The 27955-nt window shown below is 42.8% G+C and overlaps 1 protein-coding gene across 1 annotated transcript; it reads left to right on the forward strand.

The window, feature by feature from the left end:
* Window positions 1-2108: 2108 nt before the first annotated feature.
* SGPP1 (sphingosine-1-phosphate phosphatase 1) lies at window positions 2109-23106 on the forward strand. The gene is made up of 3 exons (XM_075282779.1): window positions 2109-2780; window positions 16385-16474; window positions 17282-23106. The coding sequence occupies exons 1-3, from the start codon at window positions 2172-2174 to the stop codon at window positions 17831-17833; spliced, it is 1251 nt and encodes a 416-aa protein (XP_075138880.1). The 5' UTR covers window positions 2109-2171; the 3' UTR covers window positions 17834-23106.
* The last annotated feature ends 4849 nt before the right edge of the window (window positions 23107-27955 follow it).

Here is a 27955-nt window from a genome sequence, read left to right on the forward strand (position 1 = left end):
TGAATTTAGCTTGAGGCCTGCCTTTCCTATTTTTGCCATGCAAGCTTTCGCAAAGCAATGGTGTCATCACATCCACTTATTTAGAGTTCCAGATGGTATAGACTGAAAGAAACCTGAGCTAGGCTGATCAATGGATGCCTTGTTTGCTGTGGGGCCCGGTATTTTCTAGCTATACACCGGATTGCATCTATATAACTTTCTTCATTGGTCTAAGAGGATTTCTGACATGGAGCAATGCCTCAGGCTTGTATAATCTTTGTTTCTATATCTGGTTGCCACAGGGAACCTGGCACCGTGCAACAAATCTGCCATGTGTGAACACATCTTCAGGTAGTATTTAGAAATCAGTAGCAGAAAAACAATAAGGCTGGTTAAGGGTATGTTTACATTGGCCTGCAGTCTAGATATGATGGGATGCTGATACAGGACATCTGTATTACGTCATGACAGAATATGTACAGCGCTACGGAATATGTTGGAGCTATATAAATAAAATTTATTATTAATTTATTATGGCTTCCCATTGCTGCTGCAAATTCCGAAGCATGAATCTTAAAGGGATTGTCCGGGAATTGGACAAAACATGAAGGAGGCTGGAGGAGGTTTAATATAAAAAAAAATAAAAAATTCTCACTTTGTCCTCTGTTGTCCACTTTTGCTGTTTGGTCACATGAGGCGAAGGACTTCCAAACAGTGGCCACAGCTGTTGCTGTAAAAGAACTCGTAACATATGTGAGCAGCAGTGACTGACCATGGAGTGTCGGAGACAGGTGAGTTTGATTTATTTATTTTTTTTAAAATCACATCTCCACTGGTTAACTCCGTTGTTCATCCAATTCCTGGACAACCCCTTTAAGGCTGTGTTTTTTTTTTTTGAGCCACTGTCAGGAGTGGATTTAGGGTCCATTCACACGGAGTAAATGCGCGCTCAAGATCCATTCACAAGGAGTAAACGCGCGCTCACTTTGGCAAAATACACGTGTAAAGGATACATACAGAACACATAAACTCGTGTCAGAATCAACGCTTCAAAACAGAATCCCATTGACTTCAATGGGTTCTGTTTGACGTGCGTAACACATTGAAATCAATTGGTTACAAAGCCTCCCATTGATTTCAATGTGTAGCGTGTGTAAGACGGCACCCATTGAAGTCAACGGGATTGTTTTACAGCGCTCACTCTGACACGTGTTTACGTGTCAGAATGAGCGTTGTGTTACTCTGTGGGAACGGAGCCTAAAGCAGGGGTGTATCTGTTGGGGCACAACCATGGCATACACCGTGAGCACTGGTTGTCAGGGAGACGTTAAGAAGCCACTTTTATGTATTTAGATTCAGAGTAAGAGCCGTAAAATTAACTTTTACCGTATGACATAAAGCCTTGCTACAGCTCCAAGGACAGGGCTCCATGGCGATTAAGTACAAGCCATATATTGCCATATAATCTCATGTGAGCATAGGGGGGGGGGAGGGTATTTTGGTTGTGTGCGACTATTACGGGTTTGTCAGACTACTGCAAAAAGATATAACAATTGAATTTGTTTCTGATGACAGTTTTGCAGATCCCTCACACCGCACATACATGTACATGTCATATCTCTCTGTAGGAATACATTGCATTGTGTTTTGGTGATAATAAATGCATAATGATAAATGGTAGAAATAAGGTTGTTTTCTGAACAATTTATTGTACATTTCAGTGGTTGTTTTCTGACTTGTCCCCACTGTCCTGTATTACCAGTTCCATCAAATCCTCAAACATAATTGTTTGTAGTATGTACAATGGTTGTAATGGACTAAACATCCATCTTAGGGGCACGAACAATGTTCTTAGTAGGTTATTACTAATGACACTGTAGGTTGCAGGTGGTGACGAGGTTTATAAGGACAAAGGTGACATAGTTTATTTAATAACACGACGACCTCTGCTGAGGTAAAGTCCTAGCCCTGAGGTAACGAAGTACTAAGTGCAGGCACAGTTCCCGCCTCGGCCACTCATGGTCACATGACCTCCCGCACTGCCTACGGGCCAAAGCTTCAGTCGGGGCTTGTCGTGTGACGAGGGGCGGGGTTACAAGTGCGGTGGGCGGGGCTAGATAGCAGAGTGACAGGAGGTGCCTTCTGCTGCCGCTGTGATTGACCCGGGGCTACGTGTGTCGCTCGTAGCAGGGATGCGGGGCGCCATGGGATCGGCGTACGCCCGGCTGCAGCGGCTCACGGACTCCCTGCAGGACCCGGAGAAAGTGGCCCGCTTCCAGCAGCTGTGCGGAGTGCAGAGCTCGTCATCACATGAGGAGAGGGACACCCAGGAGGCCGCCGGGGACGGGCCCAGGCACCGGGGAACCCGGCACCAAAATGGGCTGGTGGAGAACGGGGCTGCCGGGTGCCAGCAGCCGGAGAAGAAGAAGATGCAGCCGATGAGGAGGAACTCTCTGACCGGGGAGGAGGGACAGCACTTCATCATCCGCAACCGGCTGCTCTATTACCTGTTCACGCTGGGCACCGAGCTGGGCAATGAGCTCTTCTACATCTCCTTCTTCCCCTTCTGGATCTGGAACATAGACGCGCATGTCGGGCGGCGGGTGATCGTGATCTGGGTGTGGGTCATGTATCTGGGCCAGTGCACCAAGGACCTGATCCGCTGGCCCCGACCACCCTCCCCGCCTGTACTGAAGCTGGAGGTCTTCTACAACTCCGAGTACGGCATGCCCTCCACCCATGCCATGTCCGGCACCGCCATCCCCCTGTCCCTCCTGCTGCTCACCTGGGGCAGATGGCAGGTAATGGGGAGGGGGGACAGAGATAACCTACCGGTCTGCTGACGTATACAGGGTGGGGGTATAGCCAGACCACCAAAAGTTCTGCAACTTTGTAACTTACTATATGTATCACTTATTCATTTACAGTATGTAAGAGCTCTGCTTGCTGTCAGATTTGGGCTAGAGCTACATGGTGACTTAGGCTATGACTGCAGTTCTGTGATCAGAGGGGTCACAATGCAGCTAACATCAGAGCGACCTAGAGATCGCCATGCCAAAGTCATCATGTAATCCCAGCCTTAAAGGGGTTAATTTTAAGGCATAAAGACCATAAGTTCGGGTATGTTCACACTACAGCCTGCAGTTAGTCTAGGGCATACATCAGTACCCACTGCCCATAGATCATATTTTCTACATCCGCTAAGCTCATCCATTCCACAGATCCAAAAAATGGACACAAATGGACGGCTATCTATTTACATAGACATTCGTAGGTTCTTTTTTATGTGTGTGATCTGTTTTTATCTGCTTTGTTTTTTTCAACAGGCACAAAAAATTGTCAGAATCGAATGAATGACTTTATTTATTTTTCAACATTGATATCTATGTAAACAGATAGCAATCCATTTGTATCCATGTTTGCATCAGTGGATGTAAAAATGTGTTCTGAATAGAGCCTTAGGGTCAGTTCACACGTGAACTGCCCGCGCGGGTTTTGACATGGAGAGAGCTGCAGTGAGCCGCGTCTCTCTCTTGTCAAAACCCGCCTGCCGCGACCATCGCTGTCGCGGCTTAACCCTCTGCTGTCGGCTCAAATGAATGAGCCGACATAGGAGGAAGCTGCCGGGGGCGGAAGCCGCGCGGCTGAGCCTGCGCGGCTTCCGCCTGAAGAAAGGACATGTCCTCTCTTTTCTCCGCTAGCGGCAGCCTGCCGCTAGCGGAAAAAAAAAGCCCGGTGGTCTACATAGACCACCATTGTAAAGGGGTGGATTTTGAAGCGAAATCCGCTGTCAAAATCCGCCCCTTTGTTCACGTGTGAACTAGCCCTTAAAAGAACATATTCTGCAAGAAAGAGGGTTTTTTTTTTTAACAGGATGTCTCTATGATAAACTGCAGAAGGCTACACTGGTCCACATGACTGAAAAATACATATATGGCTGTGTACTGGCCTAGGGTTGTATTCACTCAGCCATTCTGATTCTGTTTTGCCATGGTTGAGTCAGCACCAGTGTAACAATTTTTTTTTTCATGGACTTTCAGTGGGACCAGGGGAAAGTTGGGTCTGTCAAAAAGTGTAGCATGCTTGGCGGTTTGCTGAGTACATCGGTAGTATGAATGGAGACTTTTGGATCCCATTGGGTAACAGTACTGGGAACCTTCATGGCTACTGCAGACATGTGAATTCAGCTTTTACCAGACTTGGCACCATACGTATTACGTGATCACATATGCTCCTGAATGGGCACTGTGTTACACTTTCTGGCAGTGTGGTTTTATTGGACGGGAGGGCAACATTTAGAAATAATGGTGCTTTATTATAGTTGTGACTAGACACTGGTAGCAACATGGGACATCTTTGGTACATCTAGTTTGGGCTAAATGTTTTTGGCTTGCGGGATGGGTGTAGATTCCCAGATAAAGTATGGCGGTTTACATGCACCAAAACGCACCCCAGTTATGTTGGAAAATTCTGGCTCAAAGTAAGCCAACTTATAGGTGGTATTAATGTAGACTAGGCAGTCTATAAAGATTGGTCAGATTTATTATCCAGAATCAGCAGCTGTGTTAAATCTGACACATTTTCATGTTTGCTATTCCACTATTAGTAAATCTGGTCCAGTATTTTCTTGCTGGATAACCCCATATGGGTGTATTAGGTCCATGAAATACAGACCAGATGTCGACTGTATTTCAGGAACAGAACACATAGACTCCCAGGATTCTAGTTATCTATGATGCTAGGATTCCCTGCCTCCCCCCATGGGACTACTAAACCTGATTACAGTATGGGGCACTAGTCCTATGGGAAGGCAGTGACTCCGAAAGCCATGGGTGACTATGATGCTTGCAGTCCGTAATCATTTTTTGGGAAATATAGCTAACATCTGGTCTGTATTTCATGTGCTGAATGGACCCAAGTGAAGCTGGAGTAATATATTTAAAAGCTTATAGTTTGCTACAGTTGTAACTAGTCGAGACAATCCGCTATGCCTTCAGTATAGTAACCTAGTTATCTCTCCTGTCCTAATAGTTTGCCTCAATATAAAGGTTGGAATCCAGGTTGTTTCACTCTCACAGAGTTTAAGCACATCTTAAAGGGGTTGTCCCAACTCACGGATCCTATCTATACTGCTAGTTTTTGTAAATTGGAAGGCTTTTCCTAAATATGTTGCTTTAGAAATGCTGCTTTGTTTGCCTGCTATGTGAACTTATTCATCTCATTGTTTACACAGTGTTACCATAACCCAGGACCTGTGAGATAGGACAAGTGATGTCACTCACTGCTCTGCAGGTTATCTATCTATGTAAACACACAGATAACACTGAGACCTTCTCTACAAGCATCTGCATATTATCTGATCTGCATAAGAATTGTGATTCTTTATAGTGCCCTTCAACAAGCTGGAAGGGAGGGAGGGAGAAATACAGGAAGTGAGAAGAAAAGACTACAAGCAAACTTCTGAGAAAGTGAGATGGGAAAACCACTTTAAGTTCTGAAAGTATCCAGTTCGGCATGTTTTTTCCCCTTTGGGTGTAAAATGTAGTGTTGCCATTTAGTGACAGCAAGCTTAGATATTGAAATTGTGTATTAATTGGTATAGCTTTTACCAATTTGCATAAAACTGAATTGTATGCTGCAGCTTATTGTTCTGCACTAGCCTCTTGGGTACACAGTGACCTCGGTCACACAATATTTCTTGGCTGATGACATTGTGTAACTGCTTTGCAGAGGATCAGTTGGGTGGAATGTGAGGATACAATGATCTGGTGACATTTACATTACATTCTGCTGGAGATCATCTCAAGACATTGTGTGATGCCCTCTGCACATTGCACATAGTCCTGAGCAGATCACGTATAAATGGTCCGTGTGCTCTCTGGGTTTTTACCAGATAGCAGACTGACCCATTCATTTCTATGGGCCTGTACACATGACCGTGAACTATACAGTCAGATGTCCGGGCTGCAAAATATGGAACAGGTCCTATTCCTGTCCAATTTTACAGCCCTTCCGTGGCTCCAATTCATTGAATGAAAGGGGCCGCAGAAGCTCGACCAATGGATTAACGGCAGCCGGTTAGCTCACAGTTGCGTGCCACCGGCTTTAGGCAGGATTTACGCACCTGTGTGCGACCTGGGAATGAGATCAGTGTGACAGCCACAGGTCTCCAACCAGCAATGGCTCTGCTGAACTTACCACCGAATGTCAGTATAGGCGCTGTGTGGTCGGCCCAGTAAATGCAGTGGATGTTTTTTTCATGGCCTGAACGTAATTTTCTGAATGAAACCTTAGTCTTCATTCAGACAGCTGTAATCCAGTAATAGAATCTCTAGGATCTTCGTAGTGTAAGTGAAGTTCATCATATACTCCCAGGCCGTGGCACATCAATGTTGCGACTGACGGGAGCCGCAATGTAACAGCTGACTGCAAGCAGAATGACTTGGGATCACACACTGTGGTGTCTTTGGTTATGGTGTAGATCATCTTAGGTTATAGATATGTGCCTATTGGCTATCTAGGACTATCCATAAAGGAGTATTCCCATCTTTGCTTTTATGGCTTTATCAATACAGTGTGCCTTAAATGCCTTAGGGTAAGTTCATATTGGGTCTTTTGGAATGGAACATGAGGCGGAGGCCGCCTCAGGTTCCAGTCCAAAATACGGGAAGCTGCGACTGGATGCCAATTGAATGGGCCTAGTCGGAAGGGAGTGTCTTCAGGCGGATGTTGTGAGGCGAATCCGCCTTAAAGAATGAGCATCTCGCTTCTTTTTCCGGGAACCGGAACACAAAAGCTCCCAGAAAAAAGAACTGGATTTTGAGGCGGATATGGCCTCAAAATCCTGACCAAAAAACTGTGTGAACTTACCCTTATAGATAGACCGTCTGCTTGGCTGTTTTTCAGCCAGTTCTGCGCATAAGTGAACCCAGCCTGAATGGATTCTACAATTCAGAGATATGTTGGTTAATAGATGAGGGACCATCCTCTATTGACTAAGCATTACCTTATAGTAAATGTTATAGCTGAGGAGTAGCAGAGAAGACTGAATCTTGTGTAGTGAGGACTCTTATCTGAATTGGAAGCAGAGGCCGCTATAGCAATGCAGGTCATGTGAAGGATGCAGAGGTCACAGGACTGATAATGGAAGAATTGTTCTCCTAGATAGGACACACTCTGCATACAAGGGGTTAGTAGAAGAGTCAGCGGCTCTGTCCGGTCAGAAGTATCAGAGCTGACTCTGTGCAAAGCTGCTACTTTCTAATACAGTTTTATGTTTTGTTTCCTCGTTTCCAAGATATCCACTTTCTAGTAGTAATCGGAAACTTCTTTGGCTACCGTTCAGGGCAGAAAACTTATATCCATTTAATCTAACGTTTGAACACACCATACATAGAGGATGTGCAGCAGAAATGTGAGGCCAACACTCCGATTTTTCTCACTTTGTGCCAGTGGATCTGCATGAATATTCCTATTTATTGGGGCAAATCCATGACTATGTAATGCAGAATTCACAAGAATAATGAACATGCTTATTCTTTGTGTGGATTATTTTTTTTTCCACACAACAGAAATCCACATGGATTTTTTTCTGCTGCATGTGGATGGGCTATGAAATACGGTAAGTTTGTGGATTTGGTAAGAATTTAGGTATATATTTGCATCAGATTTTGATGACCAGTTTATCTGATCAGTTTTGCGGATGCAAAAAACGGATGAAAGCAGATGGAAACTGATGATCATCCGTTTACATAGTCAATGTTAATTAAAAACAGATCAGTTATTGTAGAACAAACCATATTTTTTTGTACCACTAAAAAAATAGAAACTGTTTTTATTTAACATTGACTCTCTGTAAATAGGTGGTCACCAGTTAAATCTATTGTGTTAGTATTTTGTTCTTTTAACCCCTCCCGTTTTAAAATAAAACCATAAAAACATATTTGTAAATCATACCTTATTGTGCGCGGTGGGTGGTCCTCCAAGGTCCGACGTCATCTTGCTATCATGCCTTCCTCTTCTCTCTTCTTCCAGCGACGCCCTCCTGTCCTCGTTTTTCCCCTGTTTTCATCTTCTTTTGTTCCGGAATGAAGAAGTTCACGAACGTACTGCCAAGGGGTACTTAGAACTACAACAAAAATGGCGCCGACGCGTGCGCAGTAGCGCTCCAGAGGGTGCGCTACTGCGCACACACAGGAATTGAACACAACCCGCCGGAAGAACGGAAGATGAAGGCAGGGAAGAGCCAGGACAGGAGGACGTTGCTGGAAGAAGAAAGAAGAGGAAGGCGTGACAGCAAGATGACGTTGGATCTTGGAGGACCACCTACCATGCACGATAAGGTATGATTTACAAATATGTTTTTATGGTTTTATTTTAAAACGGGGGAGAGGTTTAAAATAACATTTGCGGTGCCTGAATGGACACACTTATTCTAGAGATAGATATAAGCTGCCAGATATATATGGGATATTCTTTGGATATGCTATGACAAGGATAATACCTATTTACAAGATATTATGTGCTATTTCTGTGTTGTCAGGATATGTGTGATAGATGTGAGCCTGTCTGTTTGGAAAATGGAGATCCCTGACCTGCCTGGTGAGGAGGCTGCTGCATCCAGGCAAACAGTTAATAGGATAGTGGCAATATCTGTCCGCAACGCTCATGGTTCACTGCTATGGGAGTTATAAATGCTAGAGATGCCCTGTAATATATGTATGTAATATATAGACTGCACCATAGTTCTCTGTACAATTCTTCAGGGTCTTTAATCCATTTATCCAGGTAATGCTTTGCTGACAGAAATGCGTGTAACCTCCAGGGATAACCTCGCTGACTTGATGATGCAAGTTTTCTGTATCGCGGATTGCGTGTCCTGTACATATCGTTGATAAAGTCCTTTCCGGTTCCACTTCAGCAGAATATAATTGTCATTGTCAGCTTTTATTTTTAATGACTGTAAAATGTCTCCTCCATTGACCTTTGCTCTATTATAACATGGTTCAGTCTTGTATGTCTAGCAGGGAGATAACATCTATCTTCAGATTGTGCAGCATATCTTACGTAAGTGTGGGGGATGATGAACGCCTCTGGACCACCATGATCCACACCTCTGCTAGGCGGCCACCCAGATACAGCTAGAGGTGTTTGCTCTTTCCAGTTCTTTACGGGCTTGAAGCCTGTCCTGATGAAGGCTTAGCATGAGCAACTCCAGTGCTTTAAGTGCCATAGATTGTGGGTACATCAGGGGGTAATCTGGTTGCTAGTACATAGTTTTTGGGTTCTCATCTGTTGATGTCTATGAAGGATCTTGCTGCTTGTTGTCACTTCACGTGCCAGTCACTGGACACCATGGTGACTTATCCTACACAGATTGCAATCCCTTACAGATTGATCTAATCTACTGCAAATGAAAAGTTGTGTAACTTTGTAAATACATTGCATATCTTTTGCTGATCCTGAGCCTTTTATTGAAGGTCATATCTGCCTTTACAATTCTGTTTGGAACTAATATAATCCAGCATTTCCTGCATGGTCTGTGGCTCTATTGATTTGCCTCTTAAACCAATGCCGAGAAATTCCAGCTCTGACATCTAAACCCTGTGAAGGCATCTCTGGACCATAAAATAAGCTGTGATTTGGGATTGGAACAAAAAAGTAAAGCAATGTAAGTTAGTCAACTTTTTCTGTAAGTGAAATCGATATATAAATGATATATTGGTGTTCAGTAGACATACCCTTTCTTCAAATAAAGGCTATGTATATAGTGCTAGTGTGTGATCTGTACTTCCCTGGTATGTATGGCTATGAGTGGGTGGCTGCTGCTGTCACAGTTACTTGTGGTATGACAGTCATGTGTAAATGACTTTTGCTGGGTGATGTGAGGCATTATACAGAAAAGCTCTGCTATTAAAGTGCATCTGTTCCTGGGCCCGCCACAGTCAGCAGTGAGGGATCGGGAAGCATTACGAAATGCCCATAGAAAGCTCCATCAGGAACCTGTCTATTACCTCCATATGCCTTGAATTGGCTTCCTGCTAGCACTGAAGACTATCTTTCATTTCTGGTTATTATGTTGGTTTCTGGCTGTTTATTATGTTGTTGTCTTGTACTGTTACAGATCTTATTATCAAACGCTCTTTCCTTGAATGATTCGCACACAAAAACTAACCTCCGCTTCAGCGGGCAGCGGTGCCCAGTCCTGTGTCATTTTCTGGCCATCTGGGAAATTGAAAAGATTGCATACACGCAGCAATATTACACTATCTAAAGATTACACTACATAATATATTCTTTCCCATCCTATGAAGGCCAGAACATGCCATGTCATTACTTAAAGGGGTTGGCCACTTTCAGACCAATATTGACAAACAAATGTACAATAAAAAGATATACAATTTTCCAATATACTTTCTGTATCAATTCCTCACGGTTTTCTAGATCTCGGCTTGCTGATATTCATTCTGTTACTTCTAGAGGATAAAACTCTGACCATGGTCATGTGATTTACGGTCCATGGTCATGTGATGAGTACACAGGTGCACAGCTGATTACCAGGCAAGTGTCTGATTACTGTGCTGTGACTATAACGAGCGGCACCTGTGTGCTCATCATATGACCATGGACCGTACGTCACATGACCATGGTCAGAGTTTTATCCTCTAGAAGTAACAGAATGAATAGCAGCAAGCAGAGATCTAGAAAACCGTGAGGAATTGATACAGAAAGTATATTGGAAAATTGTATATCTTTTTATTGTACATTTGTTTGTCAATATTGGTCTGAAAGTGGCCAATCCCTTTAAATTGGTAAATCTAGAAACAAAGAGATGTAGAGCAGCACCAAATGCAAAAAACAGAAACCTGTCATGGCTGATGGGTGCAAATCCTCAGGGATCTTGCATCTGGTCCCAAAATAGTAAAATGGAAAGGGTAGATAGCACTCCAGGTATATGCACAAAATTATAGGGTTTATTCCATACTGCAGCAGTATGGCATAAAACCACTACAGTTTTTTGGATATACCTGGAGTGCTATCCACCCTTTCCATTTATCTATCTATCTATCTATCTATCTATCTATCTATCTATCTATCTATCTATCTATCTATCTATCTGTCTATCTGTCTATCTGTCTATCTGTCTATCTGTCTATTGTGCCAGCAGAGCAATTGGGCAAAATGGCAAAGAAGAAAAATGCTGTTCTGCAATCTACAGTGAAGTTGGTTGGCCAAACCAATGACTCCTTGACTCGGTGTGGGGTACGGGTGTCGGATCCCACAGATTGCATACTGATGATCAATCCTGTTGATAGGTCATCAGCATGAATCGTTGATTTGTGGCCGGACATTCCCTTTAAAGTGGTCTCCTTTCTACACATTCACTTCCAAATGTATTTGGCGAGTGAGATTCATCCATAAAATCATATAATACACCAGTTTGTAGAGCAGGTTGCTTGTCATCAGCCTTGCTAGCTGTGGCGAGGGTTTCTCTGGGATAGTAGTCTGTTACCTGAGGTTCTGCATTTGTCTGACTGCAACTCTCAGCCTCCCTGTCAGAACATGCTGAGACTTCTACAGCATAGGCAGAGATAACTGACCTCTGCTTTATAATCTTGCTGTAATAGAATCTGTCTGACTGCTAGGTTCTCATTTATTTATAAGGACGTCCCCTGCAGGTGACCCGTATAACAATGTGATACTCCTCTCATTTATTTAAAGGACTATAGAAGTAACATTTATTCAGTGTTCAGTAACTTTTATGATCCGTGCATCCCAGTGTGTGCTCAGATCTTCACTTGGGGACAGAATTTTAAGACCCCACATTATGCAAAAGCTGGGGGGGGGGGTGTTTCTGTTTGTTTTTTTTGTGTAGATTTTACTGCGTTTTTGTGTTTTCTTTTGAGCCAAACTCAGGACTGGCTGCAGAAGGAATGTGAAATCTATAGGAAGCTCTTATACTTCTTCCTTCTGCTCAGTCCTGGATAAGGCTCGAAAAAACTTTCTCAGTGGTATAGAGGGAACTGAGCTACAAAAATGGACAGGAATTGAACTTACTCCATGTTTAGTGACTCGGTCCTACAGTTCCCATACTCAGTCATAAAAAAAATATATGGCTGCTTGCATGGGGCCTAAGAAATGGAATTGCGTGTTATCCATTATTATGGATCCATAATAATAGCACATGGACACAAAATGCAATTGTGTGCGAGGTGCCTTATGATGATATTACACCGATTAGATATCAATTTTTTATTGTTTATAAAAAGTGCTGATCAACTTCAAAACCTGGGGATCAGTACTTATTCTGCAGAGGTGTGATCGCTAAAGTGATCCTACTACCCTGGCATATAATTTCTGTATTTGATAGCAGCATAGCCCGCTCGTTCATTGGGGGATTGGCGACACTATTAGACAGGCTGGTAATGGAGAATGAGCTTGTGTCTGAGTGTTCGTTCCTGATCTAATATGGGCTTTAGAGAGAGTTGTCCCAGCAGCGTAGCACCTTTCAGTGTCATCACTTGCCTGTCTGACTACTCCTTTGTTGTGTAAATGAACCGGGTGACCTCCATTAGACTGTTTAGCAAACGTAGGATGTGTTGTTGACATGCATTCGCAGCAACAGGTTTTTTTTCTTGTTTAACATTGAACCAAATGCAATTGGATGCAAAAATATATGTATATGTCCCCTTAAGAAGGTGTGCTGGATGTGTTCACTCTACAGTGGTCAAACCCACGTATGACTGACCGCTATTTCTGCCATTTTACTATAAACCTGCAGAATCATCTTGGGTACATTTTCTTGTGTTCTCAGTAGGTACAGGGGAGTAAACTGCAGCAAAAACACAAAGGATTGGGCATGTTAAAATTCAACTGTCGAACCCTTGTGTACTTGGACATCTAGCATAGGGAAGCCACCAATGAACATTAGATGACTTTATACCTAATGGGGTAGTAACACTGCAGTGCCTATACCAATAGGGTGTCAAGGCTGGATTGGGCTGGGATGTGTCTGTATACTTTTAGTTACTTGCATTATTCTGTACAGAGGCAGAAAAATGGCAGAAATAGCTGTCAGTCATACGTGTGTTCGACCACTGTAGAGTGAACACATCCAGCACACCTTCTTAAGGGGACATATACACATATACATATATTTTTGCATCCAATTGCATAATAATTCTAAGAATTATTATATTTAGTACTAATCCAGTTGTAGTGATAAATAGTATCTTAGGGATATGTGATACGGTCATGTGCTTGAAGGCTTAGGATAGTAATGGGGCTTCTCCTTCAGCATATTTTGTGCTGTATCTTTTATTTCGCAATGGTGATTCACAGGAAAAGTCAGTTTTGGCTTACTTCTGGTTCCTTTTTTCGTCCCTCAGTTTGTCTACTTCTCTAAAACTCTAGATATTGGTAAATGTCCTTATTTACGTCATCACACTTTACTGCCTCTTGAAGGGCCCTACAGACACTCAGTCCATACTGAAGAGCCTTCCTCTATTGCAGACATATGGGAGACAACCAGGAAGAAGTAATATTTGCACCACTTTATATACAGAGGCATCAAGCACGTAAAGCTGGTGATACACTATGATGTACAGTATTACTGTACATAGACCCAGGCTCTGAGGGTGGGATAGGGAAATAGTAAATGGGTTATCAGCACTGTGGTACGTCATTTTCAGGATGGGTAGGTGTCCCAGAGGTCGGACTCCTGCTAACCATAAAGTGATGGCGGACCCTAGCGACTAATCGTGTAATAATGAAGGGCACTGCAGCTGTCTAATGTCTTAGTTTCTGCCTAATGTAAGTGAATGTAAAATGGTGAAGGCAAAGTTTATTACATGACCTTTCATTATACAATGAGGTGCATGCAGACCTGTCAGTACACCTTGTGCTCATATTAATGAATTTCCAAAGTCCAAAGTTTAAGGTGAACAGTTTATTGCTGCAGTATCTGTATATACCTCAGTATTCTGCTAGCAGTGGGGGCAGTGAGTGTAAATCCTCCAGGCTCTCTGTTTATATTCATTCTGTCACTCAGGGACTGTGTAACCTCTTGCTGTGAGTTCAGATTAGATAATCCTTTGTGTGGTTCTGGTCCTCTTGTGTTCAGTCTCCAAGCAAATTGCCAGTTCATGTGCAAGGCATGATTAATAAATAGTAGAGATTTTTATACCATATAGAAATATTTCCTAGAGGCACAGGGGTGCAAACGTCCTAATACACAGGTTCTGTACACTGTCAGGGGGCTAGTGGGTGCAGACCATAACAAGTCCTGCATATCTTATCCAAGAAGTGCTGATCCCTGCAGTTTATCAGTTGTGTTATGGTCATTAACTGAATCTCAAGGACTCTACATTTAAAGGGGTTTTCTGGGCAAAATTTTTTAGCATTTTTTTTTTTTAAATGTTTGTTAGTGCTATTAGTCGGTTAATAAGTACACCCAAATACAATGTTTTGAGTGATTTCTGAGTTTCTCTGTGAGCTCCTGACATTTGTCTGCATTTAAAGGGGTATTTCCACGTCACATACTCACCAGTCTTCGTTGCTGTAAAATCTTCTGTCTTCCTACTTTGTTGCGTCATTGGTGGGCGGGGTTACATATGCAAAGCCAGCGGCGAGATGCCGGTGGCCCTGCGTGCACGCTCATAGATGGTGAGACCAGTCTAGCCTTCACAATGTGAATACAGACCCGGCATCCGCTGTAATAGAGAGGCGGATGCCGGGGAGTGTAGACGCCGGCACAGATGCCTGCAACATCGCTATGCTCCTGCCCTGCATGAAGCCAGCAGCGGCAGAAGCGATGCTGTTATTCTGCTCCTACGCCCCCGGAATAGCAGCATCGCTCCTGCCGCTGCTGGCTTCATTATTACAGCGGATGCCGGGTCTGTATTGGCGGTCCCTTCATCCCAAAGGGTAATCTACCCCCCTCCCCCCCTCCAGGCTCGCTCCCGTGCACTTAGCCCCTCCTCCCTCCCCCCTCAGAGCAGCAGATACATCACTTGACTTATGACCAGATAAGTCAAGGGATGTGTAAAACAAAAAAAAAAAAAATAAAAAAAAAAAAAAAAAATAAAGTAATATAGTGGACAAACAAAGCAGTTTTGCTGAAGCAGTGAATTTAGGAAAAATCTTATATTCACATTAACAAGCAGTATAGATAGGATCCTTGTGATGGGACAACCCCTTTTACTACATAGGTATCTTCCTGTTCTGTTTTCCTACAACTACCATGATACCTTGTACCACTTAAAGCTGAATCACACCACCTCCCTCCCCCTCCCTTTCTCACTCATACCACCTCCTTGTTTCCCTAGTTAGCCCACCCAGTACTAGCCCTTCCTAACCAATTCAACTGTCCCCCCCTTACTGGTTTTTGGTACACTAAGGAATTTAGAAGGTCAGCAGGGGGTAGCCTATATTAATGAGATCACTTTATCCTGAACAACCACTTTAATGTCCTGTGCTCCCTGATTTCAGAAGTATCCACGCATGGAAGGGTAACTCTCCATTATAGTCCATGGGACATATGGAAAAAGCTGAATGAGCACAAACCATCTTGAGCCTTGGAGAGAATTATTGCACAGTTTATTTCCTGTTGCCTTAGGGCTAGTTTACACGGGGACAGAGGGGGCGGATTATGGCGCGGACTTCACGTCATAATCCGCCTCCTCACAATGGTGGTCTGTGGAGACTGCTAGCATTCTTTTTTCCGTGGAAAAAAGAAGTGAGCTGCCCTTTCTTCAGGAGGATTCTGTGGCTCATTGAGCCATGGCGTCCGCCTCGCGGCAGCAACCTCCGGAGTCGGCCCATTCATTTGAGCCTACTCTGGAGGGGGAAGTCGTGGCAGGCATATTTTGACCCGAGAGTGAACGCTGCAAAAAATCTGTATTTTCAAAAACAAGTGTTTTCTCTATAGATTTAATAAGGGAGGAAAATCCGTAGAAAAAAAACACAGTAAAATGCAAAGAAAAACATAAAATTTCCTATTTCTATGTACTCAAGTGGTGGTCACCCAAACAAGGAGTCAAGTGGTTATTTGGCATGCACCATAGCCTTACCAATGTCCTTAGGAGAAACTTTAAGAAAAAATAAAAAGCTTCTGTGTTTGTCACTACCACATTATCTTACTGATATCGAAGTACATGAGGGTCAGCCACAGGAAGTATAAAGAACTGCTGATGTCTGCTGTCATGTCCAAATTCAATAAGGAACACTGATAAAACTAAGTGACCTTTTACCGACACACACTGTTATTGTGGTGATGGTACTTGTATTGTTATGTAAGGATCACAAGGACACCATATTATACAAATGTCATTTGTTCTCTCAATTTCTGTTTTGCAGTTCCTATTTTTAACAATTTTTTTTGTTTGTTTGTTCCCCCCTAATTCAGTATCCATTCTTCTCTGGGCTTCTTCTTGCCATGATCTGGTGTTCCCTGGTGTGCCTTAGCCGTGTTTATATGGGAATGCATTCTGTTTTGGTAAGTCACATTGTTTCCCCTTCTCTCTCAAAACCTATTTTTCCTTCAGTCTTAACAACTGACTATTGGGATGGAGCAGTAGCTGTTAGGGAATTACAATTCCCTGTGAGAATGACAGGGCATGCTGTGAGTACTAGTTTTACAACAGCCAATGAGCAAAAAATTAGAAAGTTTTATAACTTTTCATTACATAAAGAATAAGCTTTGTTTGCTGAAAAAGGGGGTTATTGGTCACTAGAAATGAGCGAGTAGCATTCGATGGAATACTACGGTATTCTAAATACTCGTACTCGATCGAATACCATGCGGTAAACGCAGTAAAAATTCAATTCCCCTCCCACCTTCCCTGGCACTTTTTTTTTACACCAATAACTATGCAGGGGAGGTGGAACAGGAACTAGGACATCGTAGGCATTAAAAAAATGGCAATTCGTGAATCACGCACCTTCCGGAAATTAAAGGACACATATTAAGGAGTCTAGAGGACATTCTGGTTTTCCAAGGACCTGTATATATGTAGACTTGTATGTATATTTATGAACATAGACTATACTACATGTATAAAATTTAGTAAGAACGGAGGTATTCATATCAATTTATAAGTAAAAATGCACTTACATAATAGATACATTTGTGTCCTTGGGCAGAACCATGAAAACCAAGATGGCACCTTCCATTGTTTATACCACAAACTGCACTTCTATAAACGATAAAGACTTTATATTCCTATGTTGTTGCTATGACTGTGCTGCTGGGATGGGATTTGTATTGTGCCATCTTCTAATCTTTTACCATCTCTTCCCACAGGATGTTGTAGCTGGTGTCCTTTATGCAATCCTCATTTTGATCCTCTTCCATCCTGCTCTTGATATCATTGACAATTTCAACTTGACTTACAAATATGCCCCCCTGATTATCATAAGTCTGCACCTAGCCCTGGGCATCTTCTCCTTCACACTTGATACATGGAGCACATCCCGTGGGGACACTGCAGAAATTCTTGGCAGTGGAGCTGGGATTGCCGTTGGGTCGCATGTTAGTTACATGCTGGGGCTCTTGACGGAACCATCACCGGACGCCTTGCCCTTCACCATTCCACCTATCACAGTGACTCTCCTGGGTAAAGCCATGCTGCGGGTTTTAATTGGATTAGTAGTTCTATTACTGATCAGAGCCATCATGAAGATGATCACCATTCCCTTAGCTTGCAAAGTGTTTGGCATTCCTTGTGATGATGTAAGAAAGGCAAGACAACGCATGGAGGTGGAACTCCCATACCGATACCTTACCTATGGCATGGTTGGATTTGCAGTCATGTTCATTGTCCCGTATCTATTTACATGGGTGGGGCTGCATTGATGGTTAACTTTTCCAGCGGTTACAGAAGAGATGGTATTTTTTAAGATTATTCCAAGCGCTTAAGGCGGACTTCTTGTCTTCATTGAGGGAGGGGCTTTAAAAGTTGAATAATTCCTATTCATTTCCAAAGTGCACTGGTAGAAAAGCAACTTTTGGGACTAAATGGTTCTTGATCTATTATTATTTTTTTCATTCTAATTGCAGCTATTTGCAAGCATAGCGTATACTGGTTTTATATCTTAAAACCATTTTTCTTTAGATTCAGGTACTGTATGAAATTGCTTGATAATTGTGCCTTTCTTTTGCTAATAATCACCAATGCCATGTATACTGTGATGTTACAGGCAAGCATCCAGAACATAGCTTGAACTAGAGAAATAATTTTACACGGCAATGACAATGCCTGTTGTCTGCATGTGTAAATTGTTGTATTGCAGCAGAACTATAATTCCAGGGTATATCTTGGGAGAGACGGCAATAGCCAGGTCACTTGGCATGCTTCGTTATGCAGCGTACTATTAATGAGAGAGCGCCCACAAAGGGTTAACCCCGGCACTATGGGCTAGGTTTCCTATACTCTGCACTAGCCATCTAGTTCACCAGGTCTACGGCCTCGGGACTCTGGTTTGCAGGACTATACGATGAGCACTCACTGCACTTATAGTTAAAGGGGATTACAAAAAAAAAGAATAACCTTTTTTTTTCCCCACCCAGAAATAGCACCTCTCTTTGTGGTTACGTACCTCACCTCTGTCAATGAGGTACTTACAGGCTGAGCTGCAATACACAATCTGTCGACAAGAGCAGTGCTAATTTGGGAACCCTTTTTTCCAATATTCCCTGTATAGGGCATTTGTTAGTAGTTCTGACCACTCTGTAGGGGTTGAGGAGAGCAGTGACATCATACTTAAAGGGATCCTATCATTAAAATGCAATTTTTTTTCTGACTAACACGTAGGAATAGCCTTAAGAAAGAGAATTCTCCAGCGCCCCCTCTATCTTCTTCTAGAACGACCTCTTCACACGTCTTCTTCCAGCGTTGGGGTCAAACTTCTATGCATGTGCAAGTTGGCTCTGCTGTTGGGCCTCGGGCAGAGGCGACTGCATATGCGGGCGGCCATTTTTTATAGCCTTTCCTAAGGCTTTTATAGCCTTTCTTAAGGCTATTCCTTTGTGTTAGTCAGACAAAAAATTGCATTTTAATGATAGGATCCCTTTAAGGGAGATGGTCATGCACGTTCATGGTGCAGAAATCCACACTTTATAACCCCTTCCTGGGCAGTTCCCAGCGCTGTCTGAATGTGTCCAAGCCCCTCCCCTGTGCTGTGAGTGACTGCTGTAGTGTCCAATCAGGAAACTACTAGAGTCGGGGCAGTGCAAAGGTAGCATTCAGTGCAAAGACCCCCGAGAACTACACATAAAGGGGCTGCCTCCTGGGCACTTGGGATTGTGGTAGCAGATGCATTAAATTGTGGATTTTTTGTTCATGCAGCATACCTCGGGTATGCATACAGTGCTCTTCCATCCTCCATTTTTCCCTGACAGCAGTTCTCTGTGGTCAAATCTGCTGACAAATGTCTTTATGGGTACCTAGATGTCCACGTTACATCTGTCTCATGGGAGGTATGTTTTAACAGGTATTTTTTTATTTTCCTTTCTAGTAACCACTATGTATATTTCATTCATTTTAGCCATTGGACATCATATATATTAGCCTACCCCTCCCTATGTGTGTGTGTGTTCACTCATGTATGTGTGTGATGAGATAATTTTATGTATTACAAATACAATATAATGTATGCCTTGCTGTTCATTCTTGGTAAAGCTTTGTGGTCCAGCTATTACATAATAATAATTTAGGAACTGTTATTAAACTTAGTGGCTTCTTAGGACCCCACTCAAATTGCAGAAGTGCAGTAGTCCTCTTCAATGGAGATTATAGCAGTGTTAGTGTGGCCTTCATTCGGCCATCATCACTAGGAGCAATACAATGATGGTACGGTAATATTTCGCCTATTTCCAGGTAGGCTCCCACCGGGCAAGCTGCAGTGTAGTTTAGCGATAAGGGGAAGACGATGGGTACATTTTAGTTTCCATTAGGTAATATTATTGACTGTTGTTTAGCTTTGAAAGTTTGTTTTTTCTGCACAATATTTTTTTGTGTTTTTACTACATAAGGTCTGTTATACCAGGGCTCTAGAGCAGTGTTATATTAAGAAGCTGCATCTCCAAACTTGTGTCTGTCCGGGTAATTTAGCATCGAGAGCCACAGGCTGGGTGGTGGGGGAGAGACCACTGCTCTAGAGCATGAGATTCCAATTAAAGCGGATTTTCCAGAACATCTCAGCACTTATCCTGTGAATAGTTGATAATTGTATGACTGGTGGGGTTCCGATCAGTCATGAGGACCGTAGTGTCCCCTGTGAGACTGGAGCAGTAGGATGCACATATGGCCACCGCTTCACGTAGTTCTGTGGGCCAGTGGAGATAGCTGACTACAGTTATATGTCAATCTCATTAAGTGAATGTCAATCCATTCTGTTCATGTGATCACTGGGACTGCCAGATTCTCAGTGATAATAAATTTATCGTCTTTCCTGTGCATAGGTGCTAAATGTTTGTAATGGGAAAATTCCTTTAGGGATTATTTCACTTTTTTTCTTTGCATAGAGGTCTGTTCTCCCATGACGCAAGAGATGTACATGCTGCATGTATTTCCATCATTTTAAGGAGAACCTTTCATGTCCTCATGAAACTGTGGTGTTATATATATCGCTAGAAAGACGACCCAAAAGAAAGGCTTTCCTGATATGTGCCTTGATGGTGGAGATATCAGTGCTATTAATTTTGGCACTGATATCTCCCCACCATCAGAACAACGTTTCTCATAGCTCAGAGTCATCGCTGGGTTGTAAGGAACGCCCCATCTGACAGTACAAGGGTATGTTAGGACTAGTTCACACAGATCAGGATTTTGACACAGAGTCCGCCTGCCAAAACGGCTCCCATTGACTTAAAGGGGGAGCCATTCGCTTCTTTTTTCCACTAGCTAGTAGCGGAAAAAAGAAGTGAGATGACCTATCTTGCCGCCGCGGGTGCAGCGCGAGACTCCCTCCCGATTAAGCCCATTCATTCCGGCCTAATCCGGAGCGGGATGCCGGTGCACTGCATTGGCAGTCCTTCGTGGCTAGTCATGTGGAATGTTCACACGTGGAATCCATTTTCTGCCGTGTGAACATACCCTTAGAGTGACAGTGGGGAGATATCTTTTCCAAGCTAATAGCACCAATATCTCCAGCATCGCGGCACATCCCAGCAAAGCGTGCACTGTCTGGTCTTCTTTCTACTGAATATAAAACCAGACTTTTACGAGGCCATGAAAGGCCCTCTTAAAGTTCAATATCAATACTGCTGGCAAGTGGTGCTCTGACATCATGGTAGAACAAAGCTCTGTAAGTCAGGGTCACCTGTAACAGATCTACTATTACATAATCTGGTATCTCCTTGGTATTGCACTATGTTATGAATAACTTGTCTTGTGTTTTGTCATCGCCTTTAACGGTATAACAGCATTATTCTGCAGATGTTGCACTGTAAAGAATGTGGATAGGGCTTTCTTCTTCCACATGAATGTACACAGGGCATGTATCCAGAGAGAATTAGTGCACAACATTCTCTTGTACATTTCATCCCATGTAAAGGGGAGGTTCACTGTTATAACTTGGAACTCAGACTGGATCCTGAAGGGTAAAATAGAAGTGTCCCAGGTAAGCTGGCCATATAGTAGATCAAACCTGCCAGTGAACTATTGTGTATTGTGGAAGCCTCTCTACTACCTTTTTACTACATTTCTCTTGTCTGTAGACACAGCTGGCCAGATTTTCTGCACAATTGACAATATAATGGGTTGATCGGCGCTCATTCACTGCCATTTGAAGCTGCAAGTAATAGCTAATATGACAATTTGTCCCTGTACTGGTTGTATTTGTTGGCAGCACATCCCCTTCCTACACCGAGAGGTGCTGCCGACAAACAGTGATTTTTATGCCAGCCAAAAAGATGCGCTTGGCCGACAAAAGAGCTTGTTTACATAGAGCAGTGGGCAGGAGCGAGCGCTTTGTTTAGCTGCTCATCGCCCATGAACATGAGCCTACAAGTATAAAGACACTCAGTAAGGTACTATACTTTCTCATAGAAGCAATATATCTCTGTAAGGCTATGTTCAGATCACATTTGTTTACTGTGTACACTTGGAAAGCCTTCAATGTATAACACAAGTGTATCACTTGAAAGATGCCAAAACTGTGATCTTTTGGGATCAATCTGGCTGATATCCATCTATAATCTATTGTGTAGAGTATAAAAGCGGAGTCTATACAGAATCTTCTTGCAATAAAGTATACCTATAAGAGATGAACGCCCGTACAGTGACATACTGTATATTAGTTTTCTGGAATATACAAGGAAAGCTTTCTGATGTATACCTCCAAGCTGAAGGCTGAAACGTGATGTGAATAGAGCCTAATACGGAAATACCTGTGCCAGCATGTAAAAACAGAGGTAGGCGAAGGTACATTACAGGCCCATATACACCTGTGATGGCACATTATGGATCCATATATTCTAGACCAGTAATATGGTTGTGTCTGTGAGCTCTAAGTGTTAATGGTGAACACCTCTGGTGACTGTTTATACAAGTTTTTTATTCTTGTTAAATTTAGGCAATCCTCATTATATTCATTGTTGAGATTTTCAGAGCCTATGTATTCTTCTACTTGAAGTCTGTATTTGCAGAGTGTTAAAGGGTTAATCTGGTGACTGCAAGTAACCCTCCATCTGCAGGATTAGAGGGTAACTTGCTAATCGGTGTGTGTTCCACAACTGGGACCCCCACGAATCATAAGAACTATGGTGGTTTGAATGACGCAGCAGATCGCTTGGCTATCTCTGGTGGCTCCCATTGACATAAATGGAAGAGTGGCGCGCTTTTCCAACCTACCTATTCAAATCGGGATGCAAAACACCTCTGATCTTGTGAGTGGTGGGGGTCCCAGCAGTCTTAACCCCCCTTCCTCTCATCCTGTCGATAGTGGGTCTCTTGTAAGTGGAATACGCCTTTAACATTATATTCATTCCACAGATTGTTATATTTCACATATAAACTTGTTATTGCCTGATTGTGTCACAATATTTTAACAACAAAAAGTGTCTAACTTTTTAACTTGATTTTATCTTAAAAGAAATATGTATATATTACATACAGTTATATTAAATGCCCTGATCTGCTCTGTCTGAAAAAACTGTATCAATTCTTTGGATCGCCTGTAAGAATACAGTGTAAATACAAATATATTCTGTTTCAGGGAATTACATGGATTCCATTCAATTCAATGTCAAGAGGTATGTTTTACTTTAGTGAAATTCTATCAGTCCAGCATCTGATACTTTAATTTCCAGGGTAGAACTGCAATAGAATATGGCACCTCCGTAAGACTAGAAGAAGAGTCCAAACAGATGTGACAAGTTAGGAAGTTTTCCTGATCAAAACACAGAGTTCATATCTATTATATTATATTCTGGTATATTAATTTGGTAATCCAGAATATTTGATGCTCTTATTGTTTCTAGGGAAGCTTATGTGTGTTGCACAGAGCACTATGCTGTGGCACACGGAGCGCAACTCTGTACTCTGTCTGCTTCTGTACAGACTCCAGCACATGGATCGGCCTTGTGTACGAAGCCTAAGTCTGATAGTACTTGGCACCTTTATAAAATGATGCGTTATTCTTGATTTGTGGATGTCGTATCGCTCATGGGAATAAAGGGATGACAGAAGTAATGTAGCCCTGCATTCTCTATTAAAAAAAAGGACATGTTTGCTTTCCTGACATGTCTTTTTCTGTTACTCCTGGTCTTCTCCAAAGTCCTGCAGATAAAGGGGTGTCTCTGAATCTGTCCAATACATGTTGGCAGTGCCAAACAGTGTGGAGATGCCCCCTATAGTCAAGAAGAATGGAAATACCCAGTTGTCAATGCAAATTTCTATTTGTAATACTATTCCAGTGATATGTCACCACTCTATAGCATGACAAATACCCCTTTCACTACCATGCACATGAACTGGTGTTTTGTTAGTGTGCTAGCTGTATTTTAACGTGTTTCCTTAGCCCCATTCATTAAGGCCAATGAATATAATTTGCAAAACTGACAGGAACCGTATGTATAGGGTCATAGAAATTAATGGGTCGGTTGTGATAGCCGTGAAAAACACAGTTAGCACACAGACTGTATATGAGACCTAAATGAGTCCCCCTCCCCCCACTGCAGTGTCCCCACCAACCCACTATTGCAAAATAACTTTTATCATGTCCTGACAGCTTGTGAATGTCTGGGGATGATGAGAATTGTAGTTTTTTTTAATATCTGGAGAGCAACAGGTTGGTGATCACTATTCTTTCATATAGATAGAAGATTGCAAGGCCCGTGTCTGGTACACATTTCCTAGATAAGTGTTAGACGGTAGCTTGTGGGGACGGAAGTGACTACTGACCAGCTAGGTTGGAAGGTGCTGTAACTGGATTCATGCTTTAATTCATTTGTGAAGAGAAATATTTACCAGAGACTTGGACTCCAGTCAGATGGGTTTTTATTGCAGCGACACAGTAAATGAATAGCAGAACGCCGTCTAAGTTCACGCTAGTGGGATTTTAAAAGTCAATCTGTGTGACATTTCAACAAGGCGGCCGTGAACAGTGCTGTTTTAATGCTTGGTTACCCAGAATATTGCACATCAAGCTATTTTCGCTTGAATTGCACGGCCCATAAACCTCACCCAGATCTTTTCAAAGCAAAATGTTACATTTTAATCTGTTTATGTTCAATGATTTTAGTGTGCTTCCTTTCAGATTGCAGCTCAACAGCTAGCCAGGTATTTCTGCTTCATAGCATGTATAGTATATGGTGGCCCTCTACATGAATGGCAGCTATTGTAGTAGAAGGACAGCTCCAGAATGAGAAGAACGCCAACAGAGCGACTCCTACTGATATCCATATGCTTGAATAGGCTAGGCTGATATGGACTGTCCTCCTGAGACAACCCTCTTAAATGACACAGCCTCTATTATATGCTTTCAGAACGGCTTGCTATTCCCCCTCCCACTGATCAGATATTTATGGCCTATTCTAAGGATAGCCCTTAAAAAAATAATAATTATAATTGTGGACTGTCCCTTTAATGGGACACATTATTTGACCCTTTCTGTCGCACTAGGTTGATATGCTGGGTCATTTGGCACTGAATCTATGCTTTTTACATACATCCAGAAATAGTTGGACATTGACACAAATTTTGGCATTTTAGGTTTTTACCAAAACATAGCCAAGACACAGTTATATAATCAATATGGCCTTAAGGTGAAGACTCTCAGCTATAATTTGAGGGTATTCAAATCCTAATTGGAGGGAGGGTTTAGGAATTACTAAATAATATGTAATATGTAGATTCCTCTTTTCCAAAGGTAATTAGGCAATTATCTCAAAAACTATTTAATGAGCTGCATGGACTATTTCCTCATTAATCCATCATCAATTAATCAGGTCAAAGGTTTGGAGTTGATTCCAGGTCTGACATTTGTATTTGGAAGCTATTGCTGTGAACCCACAACATGCAGTCAAAGGAGCTCTCAATTGATATGAAACAAAATCATAAAAAGGTGGATCCTCCCACCCCAACTCATTTGTATAGTAGGTGTGGGGAATCGCTCAGGTAGATGCTTGTAGCAGTGCAGGAAACAGGGACACAGAACTGTATTGCACACAGGTTCAGGCTTTATTCACATGTAACGCATACACTGCTTTTGCGAAGCCACAGGATAAACAAAACAAAATCCTTCTCGGCTGAGAAAACTAACTTAAACGTAAAGAATCTTTTCCCTGACTATACAGGAGACTGGCTACCAGTCTCCCACCTTGGCGATAAGAACGGGTGGCACAATACCTGCTTTGGAGGTCCGGTCTGGACAGTTCCACTCTGTCTGTGTGGTGCCACCCTGCTAGTCCTCACACACAGACTGTTATTAGGGCCTGATTAGTCAGCTGACCTCCCTGGTGTGGGTCTCACCACACACCCGTTAGGTGCCTGGCTGGAATATACTTGTCTTCCCAGACTACACCCTTCACTCTCTCACATAGGAGAATAAAAAACTTGTAGCACAGTATTTAGGTAAAGCTCCTTTTTTTTCCTCTCCCCCCTCCCTTTTGCTATACTGTGTGTAAAAAAGAAAACTACAGCCAAAAAAGGGAGGAATAAGGGGAAATAAAATTGCTGGTAAGTAATAATCAACTTTCCCATCAGCCACAATAGCATCTCAGTGAAAGAATACAATAGTAGAATTAGCGTGGGACCACTGTTTGCATGAATGTTCTACCAAAAAGAGAGCTCAGCAGAAGCCCCAATATCCAAACAATAGTGGTGAAAAAAAGGCAGAGGGTAAAGTCCAAGCTGCCACTTTACAGACCGATTCCTATAAAAGCATCAGCTCTTTCAGCCCAAGATGTGGCCACCACCCTAGTGGAATGAGCCCTACTGGAGGAGAAAGGCCCGAAGAGGAGTAAACCGGGGAGATTGTCAGCCTCACCCACCTAGGGAGGATTAGCAGAGAGTACATGCAATTACCCTATTGATCGGGTTGAAGTAAGAGCTAACAGAATAGTTTTAAGGGAAAGATTCTTATTGGAATAGAGTCCAGAGGTTCAAAAGGGGGTTTAGTCAAAGCAGATAGGATTAAAGGAGTATTCCCAACTGGCTTGTTCACCAACCTGCATGCTGTGTGCTCTATTCACTTCCTGTTTTTTTCGGTACATTGGGGGTGGGGTTTCACTTGCTGTCTCCCAGGCAAAGCTCTGCTATCTCTCTTCACAGCAGTTCATGTTTGCAGTCAGTAATGGGAGATGGTTGTAAATATATTAGCACAGTATCACTGGAAGATGCACAATATGAAGCTGATGTAGCAGAGCTGGATTTGATAGGAGAACCCCAAATTTACATGGTACATGACCAAAAGTCAGCTTGCAATAAACTCTGTTTTAGGTCTGTGCCTACATACAGAGGTAATGGACTCTGGGTCTAAGTCTTTATCAGCAAAATTTAATTAGCGGACTGATAACTGGGAGATAAACAGCTCAGAAATACAAGCTGTTCCCAAGTCCCAGGCATTCAGCTCTCCCTCCCCTATCTGGGAGCAGGTCCATGGTTATGGAAACACAGTGTAAACCAGACCTGGGCAATGTCCGACCCGCGGGCCACATCCGGCCCTCTGACTGCTTCTATGCGTCCCGCATAGCTAGTGGAAGTTTTTTCAAGGACCTGTGATGATGTCATCACAGCCTATCACCAGGATAGGCTATGACTTGTTAGTGGGCGGAGCCACACAGGACTGTGTTTGATGCAAGCTGCCGGCAATAGGGGCTGCTGGATGATAAAGGGAGGAGACAGCATGTGTGAGCAAGAGGGGGGAACTAGGGGCAGATGTAGTGGAGCAGTTAAACTGAATGCACATGGAGGGAGGTCATTAAACTAGGGGGCAGATGGAGGAGGATATTAAACCGTGGGGTGTAGCTGGGACATGTCTGCCTCTAGTTGCCACCAGTTTAATATCCCCCTCCAGCTGCCCCAGTTTAATGTCCCCTCTAGTTTCTGCTAGTTTATACTGGTGCACCAGGAGAGGGACTTAATACCGTGGGACATTTGGAGGGAAGCGTTATAATGTGGAGGTGTACAGTCATGGCCAAAAGTTTTGAGAATGATACAAATATTAATTTTTACAAAGTCTACTGCTTCAGTTTTTCTAATGGCAATTTGCATATACTCCAGAATGTTATGAAGAGTGATCAGCTTAACAGCAATTACTTGCAGTCAATATTTGCCTAGAAAATGAACTTTATCCCCCAAAACACATTTCAACATCATTGCAGCCCTGCCTTAAAAGGACCAGCTAACATCGTTTCCGTGATTGCTCCATTAACACAGGTGTGGGTGTTGATGAGGACAGGGCTGGAAATCAATCTGTCATGATTAAGTAAGAATGACACCACTGGACACTTTAAAAGGAGGCTGGTGCTTGG

Source organism: Leptodactylus fuscus, chromosome 7, assembly GCF_031893055.1.
Source record: "Leptodactylus fuscus isolate aLepFus1 chromosome 7, aLepFus1.hap2, whole genome shotgun sequence".
In the NCBI taxonomy this organism is placed as follows: Eukaryota; Metazoa; Chordata; class Amphibia; order Anura; family Leptodactylidae; genus Leptodactylus; species Leptodactylus fuscus.